Source organism: Hippopotamus amphibius, chromosome 7 (genome assembly GCF_030028045.1).
Source record: "Hippopotamus amphibius kiboko isolate mHipAmp2 chromosome 7, mHipAmp2.hap2, whole genome shotgun sequence".
Classification (NCBI taxonomy): Eukaryota; Metazoa; Chordata; class Mammalia; order Artiodactyla; family Hippopotamidae; genus Hippopotamus; species Hippopotamus amphibius.
The window spans coordinates 103,301,844-103,321,827 of NC_080192.1; the positions used below are offsets into that span (position 1 = coordinate 103,301,844).

General features: G+C 42.1%; 1 protein-coding gene across 1 annotated transcript in view; it reads right to left on the minus strand.

Moving 5' to 3' along the window:
* EML6 (EMAP like 6) overlaps positions 1-19,984 on the minus strand; it is a 247,629-nt gene that overhangs the window by 113,351 nt on the left and 114,294 nt on the right. Inside the window, exons 5-6 of the mRNA XM_057743235.1 lie at positions 17,884-18,069; positions 16,168-16,303 (exon numbers count right to left, since the gene is read on the minus strand). Of these exons, the coding sequence (XP_057599218.1) occupies positions 16,168-16,303; positions 17,884-18,069 (322 nt within the window). The remainder of the gene's footprint in view (positions 1-16,167; positions 16,304-17,883; positions 18,070-19,984) is intronic.

Below are 19,984 nucleotides of genomic sequence, written 5' to 3' on the forward strand. Positions count from 1 at the left end.
CTGTGAACCTAAAACTGCTCTAAAAAAATAAAGTCTATTTTTAAAAAATCCAGGACAGATGCTGGGACAACATCAGGTTTAATTGGGGGTATCTGGACACTGTACCTGAAATCCTCATCTAAACTCACTGTGGTCCTAAAAGGATCCAATGAGATAATGAATTTATGAAACGTATTTTTTTTTAAGGTACAAGGCTACTATGACACGAGATAACTCTCTTCACTCCCTACTCTGAAGTCATCGTTATATGTCTTGAAATGGAAGGAGACAGCACGCAGGCAGATTTATTATTCCTGCTGTGAGCAGTAAGTAGGGATACCTTGGCAACGGCTAGTTCAGGGTCAACCACTCAAAATACTCCGCTGCAAACATCAGGATGGGCTTTCAAGGTTGAAAAGGACAGATGCGTGGGGAAAGCAGTCGGCATATGATGACGGGGCAGGAAGCTCAGCAGGGGAGGAAACAGTCCTTTTGCTACTGTCCCTTTCTTGTCCTTATCTTCTTCCCAAGCCTTTATTAATATGTTCCTATTTTCTCTAGGAGGGGGGTGAATTTCCTGTCTCCCCATCAGGCTTTGCATCATCAATTATTTTATCACAGGAAAAATATAACACTTTGTTCTTCAGAAACAGGAAGTAAAGAGGGATAGTAATTGTATTTCAACACTGGCAAAAAACATCAAATAATTTACTTGTTGATTATATTTATTGTCCATTTCCTCTCACTAACGTCTGTGGAGACAAGGGTTTTCTCAGTTTTATACACTTCTGTATCCTCAGAACCTAGCACAGTGGCTGGCATGTGGTAGACGCTCAATAAGAATTGTTGAACGAATAAAATATTAACATCACAAACATTTTTTGAGTCTTTGGAGATACCAAGAAATAAAAGACAACATCCCCATCCTTGAGGAGAACAAAGAAGGAGGGATATATTCATTCATTTACACACACAATTTTTTTAGCACCTATTTCATGCCCAAGAGTGGAGCTTGAAGAGTGAACAAGCCAGGCTCATGCCCTTATGGAGTTTGCATTCTAAGGAGGAGCCAGACATTTGTAAGCAGATATTTACATGCCAAAACCAATTAAAATGACGTATACAAGAATATACAACAGCGAAAGGACAATCTCTTTCATAAATGGTATTGGGAAAACTAGACAGCCACATGCAAAAGAAACATACAAAAATAAACTCAAAATGGATTAAAACCTTGAACATAAGACCTGAAACCATAAAATTCCTAGAAGAAAACATAGGCGGTAAACTCCTTCACATCAGTCTTGGCAATGATTTTTTGGCTCTGACACCAAAAGCAAAGGCAACAAAAGCAAGAATAAACAAGTGGGACTACATCAAACTAGAAAACTTCTGTGCAGCAAAGGAAACCATCAACAAAATGGTAAGGCAACATACTGAACGGGAGAAAATATTTGCAAATCATACATGTAATACAGGGTTAATAACCAAAATATGTAAAGAGCTCATACAAGTCAATAGCAAAAAACCCCAAACAATCTGATTAAAAAATGGGCAGAGGATCTAGACATTTTTCCAAAGAAGACATACAGATGGACAACAGATACATGAAAAGATGCTCCACATCCCTAATCATCAGAGAAATGCAAATCAAAACCACAATGACACATTATCTTACACTTATTACAATGGCAATTACTTTTTCAAAAAGACAAGAAATAATAAGTGTTGGCAAGAATGTGGAGAAAGGGGAACCCTTGTGCACTGTGGGGATGTAAACTGGTGCAGCCAGTATGGGTAGCAGCATGGAGGGGCCTCAAAAATTAAAAAGAGAATTATCATATGATCCCGCAATTCCCTTTCTGAATGTTATCTGAAGTCAACAAAAAACACTAACTAAAAGATATCTGCACCCCCATGCTCACTGCAACATTACTCACAATAGCCACAACATGGAAACAACCTAACTGTCCATTAATGGATAAAGAAAATGTGATATATACATATACAATAGAATATTATTCAGCCACCAACAAAGGAATTCTTGCCATTTGGGACAAGATGGGTGACTTTCGGGAGCATAATGCTAAGCGAAGTAAGTCAGACAGAGAAAGACAAAAATTGTATGATCTCACTTATATGTGGAATCTAAAAAACAAAAACAAAAACACAACTCACAAACAAAAAGAACAGATTGGTGATTGCCAGAGGCTGGGGTGGGCAGTAGGCAAAATGGGTGAAGGTGGTCAAAAGGCACAAACGTCCAGCTATAAAGTAAACAGGTCCTTGGGGTATAATGTACAGCATTATGTACATGTACAATGTACATTTAGTAACATTGTAACGTATATTTGAAAGTAGCTAGGAGAGTAGATTTTAAAAGTTTTCATCATAAGAAAAAAAAATTGTAACTGTGTGGTGATAGACACTAACTAGACTTACTGCGGTCATTATTTTGAGACAAATATATACATTATATGTATAATACATATATAATATTACAATATATGTAATATAATACATATATTATACATATACATTATATATAATCATTATGTTGTATACCTGAAATTAATGTTACATGTCAATTATATATATCAATAAAAGATATATACATCCATATATACAACTATATATGTATATATACATATATCTTAGCAATGTGTTACATATTTTAACTGTTATCAAAATATTCAAAGCACAATCCCTTTATAATTAAATTGATTGTCCTAAAGACTCAAGCTTTCTAAAGCAGGCCTGGCACCCTCAGCTCCACTACAAGCATGAACAGTCCATTTCTTCCCATTTCCTCCAACAGTGTGTCTCATCCCCTAAGACTAAATGGCTTGAAAACAAAATTTCTCCCAAAGAACCAGCACTGTATTTGATCCAGTGTACAAATATTTTTCTCCCCACCACCCTCACTATTTTTTAACTTCTTGTTTGGGGAACAAATTCAGAAAGGTCAAGAGTATTATCACAGACAACACACTACATGGAACTGATAAGCGTTAACATTTTAAAAATATTTGCTTTGTCTTTAAGAGGTTTAGAACAAAGAAGAGCTTCCACCCCAGCCTCGACTGATGAGGCAGTCAAGCTACGCAGCACCCGGCTGTGTTTTCAGACTGTGTCCAGGGAGTTCTCGGATTCCTAGAAGAGCCTCAGGGGCCTGGTAAGGAGACTGCAGGGAAATGAGAGACAACGACAGAATCTGAGGCTCCCACCCCTGCTTTTCCCTCAACAACTCACAGTCTGTGTTTTATAGCAGATTTCATTTGAAAAAAGGCTTCCACTGAACTAACCAACACGAGGGAAAAGCTTTACACGCGGCAAAGGCAATGAAGTTAAACTGATACGGATTATTTCTGACTAAGTAGGGGCAGGGGGAGAAGGAGAGAGAACCAGGGGAGGAGGCGTTTCATTTTCATTGTTTACAACATAAACCTAATGAGATGTGAACATCTTCTCTGGAAACCAACTCAGAGAAGGCTCTCCACACACACTCAGTTCTTCAAACAGATAAATTGGATTTTGTCACATCAGACGACCCCAGGGGTCTACCTACAGAAACAGGACGCTAGGCCACTCTCATTTCCAAGAGAACCGTTGAAAATAGGAGTAACTTCCTGAGGACACCTCAGCGGGTAGAGAGCTGTATTCAAGTTTCCTAATAATGTCCCGTTTTCATCATGTCTGATTGCTGTTTTGCAGGCCAGACTGGTGAACAGAGCTGCCTGGCTCTTCTGCGCACACTGTGGAGAGACCCTGATGAGTGGCAGATTTCTGACAAGGTTCTGACAGTATGTCCCTTCTCCTGTCTATCCAGGCTTGGCTTTAACTTCTCTGGCACAAATGCAGAGAACAGTAACTTAACCACTGTTTCCTAGCCGGGCTGGCCGAGGTGACCATTGCGTTGGGAGGTGTTAAGCTGTCTTTGCTTCTTTATCTTCGCTCTGGGAGTCAGACAAATATAAGGTATTATTTAGAATATGGTTAGAAATCCACCAAGAGTGAAAAGAGAGCCAGGGGAAACCATCCTAATCATTTTAAACTACAGAAATTCTCATTTCTCCTGAAAAAGTGCAAGTTTTGGAGACTTTTGACAGAATGAACTGGAGGCATTTTGCTGATTGGTGAGGGGTGCACATTTTGGACATGGGGGCCTCCTCTGTCACTCACTCTACTAGAGAAATGTGGGGTTCTGGCCCGTGCTTGGTCCAGACAGCCAGCAGATGGCAGTAGAGAGCAACCACCCACTTCAACATAAAAATCCTAGCGGCCAAGATCAAATTCTCACCAGTCCTTTGCCCAGATTTTATATTCAGATCAGGGAGTGGGAAACAGCACCCTTTCAATCCTCTCTGTGACAGTCCTGAAACCTGGGCATGGGGAGATCTAGTCCATGAGTATCATGAGTATGAACACAGACCTAAAGGACACTGGTTATTTTCCACTAGTTCATTGAGTGGTTAAGTACATGGACTGGATTTATATCCCAGCTCTGTGACATGGCCAGCATTTAATCTTTCAAAGCTTCAGTTGCCCTACCTGTAAACTGGAGAGAATATCAGCACACACATCACAGCACTGTTACGAGGATTCAATGCAATCATATATTCAAACACCTGACTCAGTGTCTGGCACTTAGGAAACTAACCAATAGATATTAAGTTGTTATTATTTTAACCAGCAGGTTTTTATTAAGTTTACATCTCAATGGAGAGCAACTTGCTGTGCATGTGGTCAGATTCTGTCCTTGGGCAGGGTCAGCACCAGGAGCTATGAAGTTGCTGCTTGTGCCTTCCCCTGAGTCTCTTAGTTACATCCCTGTGTCACAACTTATTTGCTGTGTTGTCTGTTACCACTTTGATGTGCTAGCACTGCCGACTCTCAGAAGGAAAGGCTGTATCTGACAAAGAGAACTATTCGGGGAATAAAATCGTTTTATTTTTGGCCCAAGAAGGGAAGACTGACAGCAGGGAGGGGGTTGGTATTGATACTTATTAGTGTTCTTAATTCTGGTGCACTGATATATGGTAGAGGGCAAAGAGCAATTGCTCTAACCCTTACTGTCCATCGAAACCTACATGGAAAGTGTTTTTAAAACAGGGATGTCTAGGGGACTTCCCTGGTGATCCAGTGGTAAAGAATCCTTCCTGCAATGCAGGGGACGCGGGTTCAATCCCTGGTTGTGGAAGTAAGATCCCACATGCCACAGGGCAACTAAGCCCGTGCGTCACAACTACTGAGCCCTTGGGCTTCAACTGGAGAGCCTGCATGTGCCACAACTACAGAGCTCACATGCCCTGGAGCCCATGCGCCACAACTAGAAAAGAGAAAACCTGCATGCCACAGCTGGAGAGAAACCCACGTGCCGCAGCAAAGATCCCGCGTGCCGCAGCTAAGACCAGAAGCAGCCAAAAAACCCAAAACAAAACAGGGATGCCCCAGGGAATTCCCTGGTGGTCCAGTGGTTAGGACTCTGTGCTTTCAATGCTGAGGACACGGGTTCCCTATCTGGTTGGGGTACTAAGATCCCGCAAGCTGTGCAGCATGGTCCAAACCAAACCAAACCAAGCCAAACCATGGATGCCTGGACCCCACTCAGAAATTCCTCTCAATTGCTCTGGAGTGGAGCTGGGCATAGTTATGTTTAGCTGCCCAGGGCTGAGAATCACTTGTTGAGAACCAACCCCTATCAAGCTGTTACCAAGCTAGTGTGTGTCCTCAGACTTTAGTCAGGCTGCTGAAGATTCAGATTTCCAGGCTGATTCTAATGCAGGGGTTCTTCAACTAAATGTTGGAAAACTCTGCCCTAGTAGATTAGAAAGTCAAAGGCCTGATGAGCAGATGGCCAAAAATAAGTGCAAATTTGAGAAACCCTTTCTGAGTCAAACAAGCAAGTCCTGTAAATGGGCAGGGACGGTTCTCCCAGGCATTCCCAGCCCTGCACCCAGAGCTTTGCACACGTGCCCAGGAAGGCTCACGGGGACTCAGGAGGAGGCCCTCGGACCGCACCAGGCCGTAAGTGGGGACAGTAAATATCTGTTGAATAAATAAGGAAATTACAGCACAGACAGTTTACATTATTTGCCCCAAGTCCCAGAGTGAGCAGATGATGGAGATAAAATGAGGATTCAGGCAGGGCAAGTCTGGAGCAAACTCTCTTTCCCACAGAGGTATTTCCCTTCTCTGTGGATGTGCACCTAGGACATGGTACCAAAGATCAAACATGACAGGGTGATGGCCTTCTCCTATAAACCTAATCTTATTAAAGGTGTGATACTAAGGAGCACCCCAGGTAAAAGGTAATAAACGGCGAGAGGGAAAGAGATTTCACCCAGAGGGAAGACGGAGAGTTGGGAGAGGGTGTGGGGGAAACAGCAGGGGCCCCCTGCCCTTGCCCCTCCTCAGCAGACGGGGGCTCCGGTGCCTAGGCGGTCTGGAGGTGGGCCAGGGGCTCAGGTGCCTAGGCTAGGGTGGAAACAGGAGGGAGGGAAGGCATGAATCTCCCCAGGGATTCGCGAGCACTGATGACTGGGGAACAGGACCTGTCTTATGATTCGCAGAGCCCAATACAAAATGGAAACGTAGGGCCCCCTTGTTTAAAAATGATTAAGCATTTTAAGATGACGACAGCAAGCACTAAACCAAGCACAGGGCCCCTCCAGAGCACAGGGCCCTGTGCAACTAGGCAGAGCTCACGCCCCAGGAGCCAGCCCCGCCTGGGGACCCCCCAGGGCTGTGGGAGGAGAAAAGGGATCCTGCATGCAGAGTGCTTAGCACAAAGGACCCGAGTCTGCAGCAGGAAGTGCTCACGGCCTTCTGCTCCTGTTTACCAGGGCTCTCTGCCTGAGACTTCCAGCGATACTCTTTACAAAATCCCTGGCTGTTTCAAAATCCACTCCACAGTATTCCAAATCCCATAGCCTCAGGAATTCTGAAGGATCCACACAGCCTAACCGGACCCTAGAAGACAGAAACATACTGCCAAGCCTGCTGCCTCCACCCCAGGGCAGGAACATCCAGGCTGGTCAGAGTGTTTACAGGGGAATTACTACCAGAACAAACCAGACAGTCAGGCTCTGCTTGTCTGACTCCACCTTCCACGTGAAGCCTGAACAAACAAGCAAACGCTGCCCTGGCGGCATCCCTCACCGTCCCTAGCTCCTGCACGTTCCTCTGCGGGGCCGCCACTTGCTCGGAACAACAGTGACGCAGGAGACAGGGGACAGAGGTGAGCAGACAGGGAGAGAGGTGATGGAGGCGATGGGAGTGCAGGTGAGCAATGAGGCACCCAAGGGACCAGGAGAGCCACAGAAGATACCTGCTTGGTTTCTATCGTCAACAAAGCTGCCTTCAGATTTGAGAGTTGGTCCTTTGAACCTTCTACACTAGGGTTTCTCTGTCGCGGCACTGTTAACATTTGGGGCTGGATAATTCTTAGTTGAGGTGTCTGTCACTGCAGCGTCCTGGCCTCAGGAATGCCGGTAGCACCCTCCCAGTTGATAATCAAAAATATCTCCAGATAATGCCAAATGTCTTCCAGGAGATAAAAGCTCCCCTGTTTGAGGACCACTGAACTGAGTGATCCTCAACGTACTCCGAGGAAGACACGTGGTAATAAGAAGAATGTGTCGTGGGGAAGAGTCACCTGGGCTCCCACCTCTAATCCTTCCCCCTCCAGTCCACTCTCTGCTCTGGAGCAGGTGGAGCCTGGACCATGACACTCACCCCCTTAAGCCTGTCTATGACCTCCTACTCTGGTCTGTGGGGACCAAGCTTGAACACAGAAATTACCTGTTCCTCCCTCTGAAGCCTGGTCACCTGTCACTCTGCACTCCAGCCACACAATGCACTCTTCATTCGTTCGTCTGTTTCCAGGGCACCTGCATGTGCTGGGTACTGTTCTAAGTGCTTGGGAGGCATCAGTGAACAAAGAGGCTCCTGCCCGTGTAGGAACAGACAACAGCCATTCACATCACGAACAGGTAAGTTATCCTGCTTCTCACAAGGTGAAAAGAAGATCCGCGAGGAGAAGATCAGGAGTGCCGGGGGTGGTGGAGGCAGAGCGGGCTGCAATTTTAAGTAAGGTCATCAGGGCAGCTCACTTGAGCACAGGCTTTAAGGAGAAGGGCGGTAGTCATGCAGATTCCCGGGGAGAGTGCTGCAGGCAGAGGGCGCAGCCCGAGCAGAGGGCAGAGCCGAGGGCAGGAGGCATGAGGGGGAAGGCGCTGGTAGGCCATCCTAAGGACGCTGACTCTTTTTCTGAGGAAAATGGGAATCATGGCAGGGTTTTGAGGACATGTGATCTGGCTCATGTAAATTTCCAACAACTCCCTCCTGCTGCTATTCTGAGAACAATGACTGAAGCAAGGACACACCTTATACAGCAACTGCAGTAGCCTGTGTGCAAGGTAGTGGTTCAGACCAGCAAGGGGGCAGCAGAGACGGCGAGAAGGCTAAGAGGCGGCATCTCGTACCCTTGAGACGTCAGCCTCCTTCTCCTGTGCAACGCTGAGGGAATGCTGCTTGACCTAATACAAGATATCTCCAGATTCAGAGTCTACAGTTCATCAGACATAGCAACGATTCAATAAATATGTGTTGGGAGTTAGAACACACACACCAAAAACTCCAATAAAATGCACGAAGCATACTTTTTAGAAGAGCCTATCCAGTTCCTACGCATGTATCTGACACTTAGTAGATGCTTAATAAATGCTTATTGAATGGATAAGTAAATGAATAATGCATCTTATACTGTGTGAATAATTACTGTACTCCTTTAGACATAATCATTTACAACCATTAGCTCAAAGTATTTTATTACCATAGATGTAATTCATTTTGATTGCCTGTTTTAAGAATTATTTTTGGCTTTTCTTGATACCACCATAAGTCATTTAAGCTTCATTATTTTAACTAGATCATAAATTTGTTTTAAAAATGATCAGACTCAAAAATGCACTTTTGTTGAGTTTGGTGTGAGACTTGAGTTACAGCCCTAATCCTACAATTCGCGTGACACCCGTGGCCCTGGGCCTCATTCTACTCACCCATAGGGTGATACAGTTCTACACGCTGACATCGTCTGGAGCTCTGTCTCTCCCAGCTTGAAAATTCCAGAGCTTGATATTCACTGAAAAATGTGCTGGAGGTCCACCATACCATATATCTGAAATTTTTGGAGGCAGGCACATTTTGGAATTCTGAAAATTTTGGATTTTGACCTCATGTAATAGATCCAATGGATTCTGGGGTAGCATCTTGAAATCAAATATTTTTGCAGTGAAGGGTATGAATATTCACACATATGAAGACAATAAACAGCTTCATATAAGTGTAAGTCAGGTTTTGCTGCCAAATTAGTTATAAAAAAATGTTTTGGAAAAAAAAAGAAGTTGCACCCTTACCTTACACCATATGCAATAGTAACCTCAAAAATGGATCAAAGACCTAACTATAAGAGCCAAAACCATAAAATACTTATAAGAGAATATAGTGAGAAATCTTCATGAAATTGTATTGTATTTGGCACTAATTTCTTGGTATGACACCAAAAGCACAGGTAACAAAAGAGAAAAATAGATATATTGGATTACATCAAAATTAAAAAGTTTTGTGCATCATAGGACATAATCAACAGAATGAAAAGGCAACCTATGAAATGGTAGAAAATAGTTACACATCATATATCTGATAAGGGGATTAAATCTAACATACGTTAAGAATTCTTATAGCTTGGCAACAAAATAACAACCTGATTAAAAATGGACAAAGGACTTGAATAGGAATTTCTCCAAAGATGATATACAAATGGCCAACAAGCTTATGAAAAATGCTCAACCTCAGAAATCATCAGGGAAATGCAAATGAAAACCAAAAGGAGATACCACTTCACATATATAGGATGGCTATTATTAAAAAACCAGAAAGAACGCATTTGTGAGGATGTGGAGAAATTGAAATCCTTGTGCACTTCTGGTAGGAATGTAAAAATGGTACAGCTGTTACAGCAACAGTATGGAAGTTCCTCAAAGTATTAAAAATAGAAATATCATATGATCCAATAATTTCACTTCTGGATATAAATCCCAAGGAATTGAAAGCAGAGTCTCAAAGAGATATTTGCATACCCACGTACATTGCAGCATTATTCACAACAGGTAAAAGGTGGGAGCAGCACAAGTATCCATCAACAGATGAATGGATAAACAAAATGCAGTATACAAAGCAAACTCTGACATATGCTACAGCATGGATGGACCTTGAAGACCTTACGCTAAGAGAAATAAGCCAGTCAACAAAGGAACAAATACTGTAAAATTCCCCTTATATGAGAATAAGAATAGGCAAATTAGAATAGGCAAATTCATCGAGATGGAAAGTAGAATGGTGGCTGCCAGGGCCAGGAGGAGAGGGGAGTGGGGAGCTGTTGTTTAATGGCTATGCTGCTTCAGTTTGGAAAGATGAGAAATGTTCTGGAGATGGACGGCAATGCTGGCTGCACAATAATGTGACTGTACTAAATGCACTAATATGTTTACTCAAGAATGGTTAAAATGGTAAACTTTATTGTGTATTGTATACTTAACCACAATAAAAAAAATTGGTTGCCCTCATAAATAAATATATATATATATACATATATATATATACACACATTTTGGCATTCTTAGTTTTTTGACTTCAGAATTGTAGATGAGGGATCCTGGATGAATTAGATTGTTGGTTTATATCACCATGTATCGTTAGTAAAAACTTGTCTGCAGACTCACCAGTTACAAGAGTTGTCTGTCACTGGTATAAATAAAACACTCCTATTCCTTTGATTGAGGAATGGTCCTCCGGGCGTATGAAGTCCATTTTCTTTGACTAAGACTTGGGGAGAGGACAAGGAGCCCTGAGAATCAGCTCTGGTCCTATAGATTCTTGTTGATATGACAATGACCTATCTCCAAGCTGGTTCACCCTCAGTTTAAGGAAGGGTTAATTGTTTTCAGTAGAAGTCAAAGTCTTAATTAGCTCAAGTTTGACTATAAATATGTAGAAGAACTGATTAATGCCATAACTTTATAATAAAGCTGTAATACCACTTTGGGTTTTTTTTCCTGAGCTTAGTCTTCATCTTTGTTCATGTAAAAACTGTTCTCTTTCTTGATGTTTAGCAATTAATAATTATCAGAAGATGCAAACAAAGATAAATCTTACAACACTTACATAAAACAACTTGGAAATTTCCAGATTCATTTTGTAGGTCTTCTGGAAGTCTACAGGAGGGGCAGTAGAAGTTTTTACAGATGGCATACTAAAGTGTGATTGTTACAAAAAAAACTCAGATTAGCAGTTTCTGAATTTTTACTAGTAAGTTTATAAATTTAAGGAATACAGAGTATCAGTACTACATCATGGGAATTGGGACATGGCCGTAATTAATTCTCTTGCTAAATTTATTTAAATAGTTGTTTGAATAATATGGGAAGTCACCATATTTCCATGGAAATGAATTCGAGTTACTGCTATACAAAGAGCAAAAATATCGAAGGCGGCTCATTCATATCAAGAAATTCTTAGTAAAATAAAACCATCCATACATGTAGCTTCATGTCCAAATTGGGAGCAAAGTAGTGAGACAGCCTTGGACCTGAAACCTGGGACCCTTTGCAGCAGTACTTGCACCTAGACAAATGTCTCCTCCAGCAACAAAGTACAAAGACACTACCTGGGACTAAAAATAACTGTGCATGTCCAGCTGGGGCAAATTATGGGCAACAAGATACAAAAAGACCAAAAAGCCAACTGCCACTTCTGAGGAGCCCAGAGCAAAAGCAGTGTGCTCCATATGCCCCCTGCACACAGCACCACCAAGGAGGTGGGCAGACCACCTAGGCCAACCCTCCAGCCTGACCCCTGACCCCTACCCTCACCCCATATAAGGGACCAGCTTGCCCACCCCCCCAAACACACACACAAACCCCAGGAAGCAAGTAAGTGAACCTGTTTCTTGTTTTCGCTCCCTCGTGCTGCAGCAGAAGCCCCAATAAAGCCTTGCCTGAATTTCTTGTCTGGCCTCTTATCAATTTCTATTGATTAAGGAGGCCAGGAGCCCTGGTTGGTAACAGTAGTTCTAATATTGCTTTGCTTGACTCTGCTCCTTTCAAATGGCACTTTGAGGCCGAGCCTGAAGGTGGAGGAAAAGTCAAGACTTCTTTTGGGGGAATGGGTGGCCAGGGCAGGACGGGGTGGGACAAAGTACACCCAAAGTCCCGTCCACTTTGCCTTCTTCCTCCTGTTTCATCCTCTCCCCACACTCTTTCCTTCACTCCCCTTTAACCACACTGTCTGCAAATCCTCAGAAGAGCCAGGGCATGTGTGATATTGGCTGGTTGAAGGGGAAGCTGGACCGGAAAACTGTATACATTTCAACTACTTCTAATCCTCACCTCAAATCCTACAAATTTTAATCCTTATACTTGCGCTGGGTCCCCTAGCTCATCCTGGCCTCACTCCTACCTTCAGGGTGCCCGAGAGTGCGCCCCTGTCACAGGGTGGCCCTGGCAGCTGGCCTCAGAAAGTACCACAGAGGGCCTATTCTGAGACTCTCCCTGTTCTAAGCAAAGCAGTTTCTGAACTCAGCAGCCCCCGGCCCGGCTTCAGTGAGATGATGGTGTCAAGGCCCGGCTGAGGCAAGACAAAGTCCCTGAGGGTGATTCAGGATCAGGGCAGGTTTCCCCTGCAAGGCCCTGGCCACACAGGCTCGAGAACTAGCTGAGCTGAGGGTGAAGAGTGAGTCAGATTTGGGGCTGTTTCCAACAGGTCAGCCAGGAGCCTTTCGTTCGTTTGACTCTAGACGTTTATTCTGTTTTCCACTGAGGCTGGAATAAATGCCAGCAATTCTTTTGCAGCTTGATAGTACATAGTGGACTTCTGCTACAGTGTTGCCAAAAGGGTGACAGGCAAAGGCGCCACTGATGGGGGGTGGGGAGAGGGATGCTACATGGACAAAATTTTTTTCCAATAGTTAGAACTTAACTTAATGAGTTAAAAAATATAAATAAATAAACAGTATGTTAAAGCTATCATTTCACAGATACTATTGCTTATGAGAAGTTTAAAAAAAAGGAGAGAAAGAGATGCATTAACATCCATTTAAAGTAAAACATGAAGTAAAGAAGAGTATTGGCAGTGAGCTGAAACTGCAAAAATTAGTAAGGCGGTAAGAAAATGGCACCCATTCTCATGGCTGCCTTGGGCCCACACTGCAGCATGGTCTATCCAGTCCTTTAAAAGCATAGTCCAGGACTTCCCTGGTGGCACAGTGGTTAAGAATCCGCCTGCCAATGCAGGGGACATGGGTTCAATCCCTGATCTGGGAAGATACCACATGCCATGGAGCAACTTAGCCCGCGCACCACAACTACTGAAGCCTAAGCACCCTAGAGCCTGTGCTCCACAACAAGAGAAGCCACCGCACTGAGAAGCCTGCACACTGCGACGAAGAGTAGCCCCCGCTCACCACAACTAGAGTAAAGCCCATGCACAGCAATGAAGACCCAACGCAACCAAAAATAAAATAAAATAAAATCATAGTCCATTACTCCTCCTGAAATACAGGCTATTGTCCCACTGGTCATCCATCTAAAAATACATGCGAATCCCTCCCCTGATCAGCTGTAAACCAAGGCACTCCAGGCCACACCTACGAGGTGCAGGCTTGCCTAAGGTACCTCTGTCCCCTGTGCACCACCTGTATCCGCTTTGATCTCAGCAAGCACGTGTGGGGGGGAATCAGTTGAGACTGAGAGAAAACATAAAGGGTCCCTGACCATCTTCCTTTGACTGGAGTTGACCATGGGGTTGGCTTTGTACAATCAGCATAAATCCCCCACTAAGTCGATGCTTGTGCTGAAGCAGCTCCTGAGCCCGCCTTTGAGAGCCTGAAGTCAGGGACTGGATATCAGGTAGAAAAGTAAAGCAGGGTAAACATGGCTTCTGCCCTGATCCCCACACTTTAAAATTTACAGCTTAATTATGGGATACAATTTTTGGATGAGCCGGGTAAAGTGACTGCCGAAAAGGAATCATCATTTCTGGTTGATGCTCCCCAACACCTAGCCAGTTTATGGTCCATAATCCCATCTAGTAAGTTAAGTCATCAGTTATCTAAGTAAATGTTTAGCTCCCAGTTTACCTTGAGGGATACACCAAAAAGTCAAGGTCAACCATTTTAGGCTGCTTTACTAGCACCTTTAATATTGCTTTTATGAGTGCTTACTTGCTTATATCTGCCTGAAATATTTTTCTGGATAAAGTTACATTGGCCCATGCTCTCTGGCAGAGAACTAGAAGGCCTTGACTGTCTCCTCTTCCACACAACGAAGTGGACACTAAATTCTACAACTTCCTATGTCGACCCCTGCGCCTCATATCAGGAAAGCATCTACACCAGGATCCTGAGCTTCTGTAAGAAAATAATAATCCAATCTCCAGCAGAGCTGACTGTAAACACGCTTTTTTGGTTTTTAACAGACATTTAAAGAGCCTGGACTCTGGGTACATAGGAAGTACAATAAGCAGTTCACGTCCCTGTTGCTCAATTTTTAAGAAAATTTTGGTTGAAACATCATTTAAGGAGGATGACTGAAGAATAGTCGCTTGCGCATTCTTCTTTCAGTCCTCTGAAATCCACTCCAGGCCAGCAGAAAGCTCGGAGGATGGCTGCACCGTTTGGTCTACTGGAAGAACCTCTGTGGCCACACTGCCACCAGCCCACACAAGAGGGGCTTCATGAAAAACAACCTGATGAGTCATAGCTCACTTCAGGCCTGTCAAGGACGTTGGGTCTCATATCACAGAGCCCTCTCTAGGAAGAGTCTCAGGAAATCTCTCTCCCGTCCCAGCACTGGGAGTAATTCCCCTTCACCTGGGCAGTGGGTAAGTTTCCATCTCAGCACTGGGAGTAATTCCCCTTCACCTGGGCAGTGGGTAAGTTTCCATCTCAGCACTGGGAGTAATTCCCCTTCACCTGGGCAGTGGGTAAGTTTCCATCTCAGCACTGGGAGTAATTCCCCTTCACCTGGGCAGTGGGTAAGTTTCCATCTCAGCACTGGGAGTAATTCCCCTTCACCTGGGCAGTGGGTAAGTTTCCATCTCAGCACTGGGAGTAATTCCCCTTCACCTGGGCAGTGGGTAAGTGTCTATCTTGCCGATGCCGCGACTCATGGTGCTGAGCACCCCTCCCTGAGCGTTGGCTGCAGAAGCCACAAGCCGCCGGGGGCCCACCTACAGCACGTGAACAAAGCTCCGCACGTGCTCAGTGGACTAACACCGCTTGCGACTTCGCCTTATCTTTCCTATTTACCTTTTCCAGTGCAATCTCTCTCAGCCCCAGGTTCTTTACATGAAAAATGAGATACCAAGCCTATCATGAGAATCTAAAAAGATGTCTATAGACTGCTTTGTATTCTCTGGTACACACACTTAACGTAGTGTAATAATAGCCAACATTTACTGAGTGCTGACCATGCACCATGACTTACTCTAAGCACTTTGCAAGTGTGTTTGATCCTCATACAATTCTATGAGGTTGGTGCTGGTATTATCCCTATTTTACAGATGTGGAAACTGAGGCCCAGAGATGTTAAGAAACTTGACCAAGGTCTCAGATCTATCATAGGTAAAACCTGGATTTGAACCCAGGGTCCCTGACTCTGAGCACCTGCTCTTAACGCCTACTACTATGATAGCTATTCCATTAAAGCTATTTTTTAAAAATAATTTCTCTTGTCCATTTATTTATTTATTTATTTATTTATTTATTTATTTATTTATTTTCAGAGGCCACATGCAGTTACACTTAGGGTCACTAACTTGGCCAGAACGTCCCAGTTTTATAACTGAACATCCCATCTCCCAGGATACTACACAGTAGTTTTACCATTATGTTGTTTATCTTTGCAGCAGGACCACTGCTTGTACATACAAATACCTTTGTGCAAAATTAGGAAAAAGGGGTATCCATTTGTTTTTAACATACTTTTGATCTTGTATTCATTACATTTATGTAAACTGCCTTAAATCCTTCATGGAATAAGATGGGATAAGAGAAATAAAATAAATACAGACTTTCACACTGTATTTAACACTTTAAGAGCTATGGCTAAGTATTAATACATGTATTACCTTTATATCCTTGTTCTGTCTCCCTGAGATCAATTTTGGTTATTGGTTTGAAATCAGTATCCCATAGTCGTATACACCCATCGCGTCCACCAGTGGCAAAGCCTTCTTCGCAAGCATACATGCTGAAGATTCCAGCCTGTTGATTAAGGCAGATAACGCTCAATGCAGCAATCGTTCTAAACAGTCATTATAGTTGGATCTTGATGATTAAAATACAAAGCAAAGCAAAAACAAAACAAAGAATAAATCCCTTGTTCTCTATTGAAATCCTGGCAATAGAACAAGCAGCCATTTGTAACATCCATTTTAGCTAGATTAAAAATTCATAATACCACCAAAGCAAACTAGTTCCGGTGCTCCTTTGCCATGATTAAACTAATGACAGGTTGTAAAAAAAAAAAAAAAAAAAACTCAGGAATTCCTTGGCTAAAGTAGATATAAAAACCATAAATTTCTTTCTGTGACAACTGATCATTACAAAGACAATGGTGGAGGTGTTTCATACAAATTCCTTCCCAAAACAAGTTAAAGATATGCCAGCTAGGAACGCAAACACTTCCATAGGTACAATGACGGCAGAAATGCATACCAATGAGTTCAAGCAGGCACCATCTGAGCCTAAATGAAAGCATAAGTTACACTTGCATTAGCTTGTTAAGCATCATGTGAAGATGCTTTTCATATCTGATATGGTTTCATAACTTAAAGATGCTTTTCCACAGAAAAATGTGCTACAAGAGTATAATGTTGACATCACATCCAGTGTAAAGAGAAATTAGGTTACTGAGGCAGCTGTTTTTATGAATGAGGACCAATACTGACCTTTTGTTTCAAGAGCTGTTTCGTAATTAGCGAAGCCAAGAAAATTGGTCTTCAACATACAAGACAATGAAAGATCTAAAATTTCACAGCTCTTTTGCTAAAAGTTGCTTAAACTTTTCTTCATGTTCACAGTAATAGGGCAATAAGCTAAAGGTCTGTTGAGTTTCTGACAACATTTTACCAAATTTCCACTTATTACAACAGGCTTCACCTTTCACATCTCCCCATTCTTCTGGGCATTTCTATTTTATCATCTATAGACACAGCAATGTAACTATAGTAATATATGTCAAAATTGAGCAGAGTAGTCAAAGTCAAGTTTGTTCTTGTTCTTACAGAGCTGACCATCAAAAGAGTTCATCAATGGCTTTTGCTTGCATTTTAAGAACTTGCGATGTGGATGTGGAGGTGATGCTCTCTCACTCACGATGAGGAAAACCTACCTTATTAATCACTATTAAAATAGTAGTTGTCTCCACCCTTGCTATTCAACATATGGGCCACTGACCAGCAGCAGTGACATCATCCCAGACCCACTGAGTCACAGTCTGCATTTTAACAAGATCTACAGGAGATTCACAGGCACGTTAAAGTTTGAGAAGTGCTGGTCTAGGAGACGAAAATGACGATGAAATACTTATAGTTTCTGCCAAGCTGCTGCTGCTGAATTACAACACTAATCAGCCAATAGATAATTGAGGCGAAGGCTAATTAAGTTATCACGCTTTTGAAATATTAATTTCTTCTTGGTGAACAAAAATAATTAGGGAAATCTTTCCTGAATGTTCAGTGAGTTTCAGCAGAATTGGGTGATCCTAAAGCAACAGGGAAAAAATAGAGATTTGTGACTTACTTCTTTCAGTCATTCCCAAATTTCTATACAGGAATACTTACACTATGTGCTCCTTGAATGGTGCGCACTAAATTGAGCCCTTTCCAGACATAGATGTCACCATTTAAAGCACCAGAGTAGGTGATGTCTTCTTTGGCACATGCAAGGCAAAGGATGGTCTGAAGATCCCCCGTTTTGCCAAATATCCCTCTTTTTGCAGTCAGGGCATTTCCACATAGTGTCCAAAACTAGAACATTTGTGATAAAATAAACAGATCCAAAAAATAGAGTATTCTGATGCATCTTATTATTAGTATTTATTGGTTAATGTTTCAATACATTTTACTTAATTTGCTATAGGTGAACTAGATATAATTTAACTTGTATTGCTGTAACAGCAGAGAACTGCAAAACATTTGAGCCAACTACTAGCAGTAAAAAGAAAAAAAACCTTACAACAATATTTTTTAAACTTTCAAAGTTCCAAAATTTCAAAACTTTGCTAAATGTTTACTGTTCATTTAATATAAAATGTTAGCATTCTTAGAGTTGGGATAAAATGGATGAATCATATTTTCATTTAATTTCTTGTCAAATTATAGCACTAGTATAGGTTCATTATAGAGAAGTCTAGAAACAGAGAAAAGCGAAAAGAGGAAAACTGAAATTATTCACAACCTCCTGTTAACATGTTGACATAACTTCTAGGTATTTTTTTTTGGGGGGGGTGTATACACACACACACACACACACATGTTTTTAGAAATAATTTCTAACTAAAAATGAGATAAATCTTCACTGTAGAAATATTACACAGAAATACATTTCTAAATATGTTATATTTCATATAGCCAAATAATTGACTAGGCTTTTCAGTTTTAGTTGCATAATTTATCATGTGGCAGACCATGAGCATAAAGGTTGAGCTACTTTATAGGTGGCAGCAGGAAGACTCCCATGGTTATGCAGAAATTAAGTATTTCATTTTGACAGTTTTTTTCAGTATGTGAACCGGTATAACTTTATTGCCATGTACGTAGCCTCTCACAGTTTACAAAGGCTCTTCACAAATGTTTAGTTATTTGATCTTCATAATACCCTTATGAATAGGCTAAGGCAGATATTACTACGACACCCATTTGGAAGTGAGAGAAAGTAGGCATAAGTGACTTCCCAAAGGTTCAGTTAGGGGCTATCCACGAGAAAATATTGAAATCTACGTCTTGAGAACTTTAAATCTAATGAAGACAAATATAAAACAAAAAAGGTCATTTTAAGGCAGTATATTCAGACTACATACAAGTGGTAAGGAAACTCAAAGATAGAGAGCCATGCTGAATGAACTAGTACGAGCAGGAATAGGATTTGGATCAGTGGTGAAGAAGAAACTGCACTGTGGTTTAGGAGAGGAGGGTTAGGGAAATCCAAGTGACAGGAAATGTGTGAGGAAAAATTAGTGACAACTCTAATATTTTGTGCCTGCAGAAGAGGAAAAATGATGGTCCTCTCAGAGCAGATGGATATTTGAGGAAGCAGTTCTAGACGGTTGCACTCCCCAGGAGGGCCAGGACTCAGGCAGCTGTGGAGGTGGTGGCCCTTGGGGAGGATGAGAGGCAGATGTGAATCACTTGAGCCAACACAAAATTCTTCTCTCATTAAGTGTCAACTCTGGCGATTTGCTTCCTTGGCTATTATTTTTACGAAAAGGCACTAAAGTATACATTGAAAGAATAAGAACAATCTGGGGAAAGATAGGTATATGCTTTGGGAAAACATTTAAGTATTAACTTTGAATCTGAACAAACTATGAGACATAAACAACTATTGGTTGCACCTACATGCCAAAGAATTTGCCGTTCCATGGTGATGCTTAAGGCAGACATTTTTCGTTCTATGTCTCCCCGTGCATGAAGATTAAAAGGAGAGTAATTATTTGGTAATTATTATCCCTTTAACTTGGGATGTGCACTTCGGCCTGAGTTACTGAAATATTTCTAGATGGACAACCACAAAAAAAGAGACCGTTATCCTCATACACAAAGATATTTCTGATGAAATCACCCAGTCAGATGGTATAATGTCAACATGCAAACTTCCAGATAATCAAATGATTCTCTAAAAAGGCATATATAGCTGTAATACCAGGATAGGTATGAGATTTTC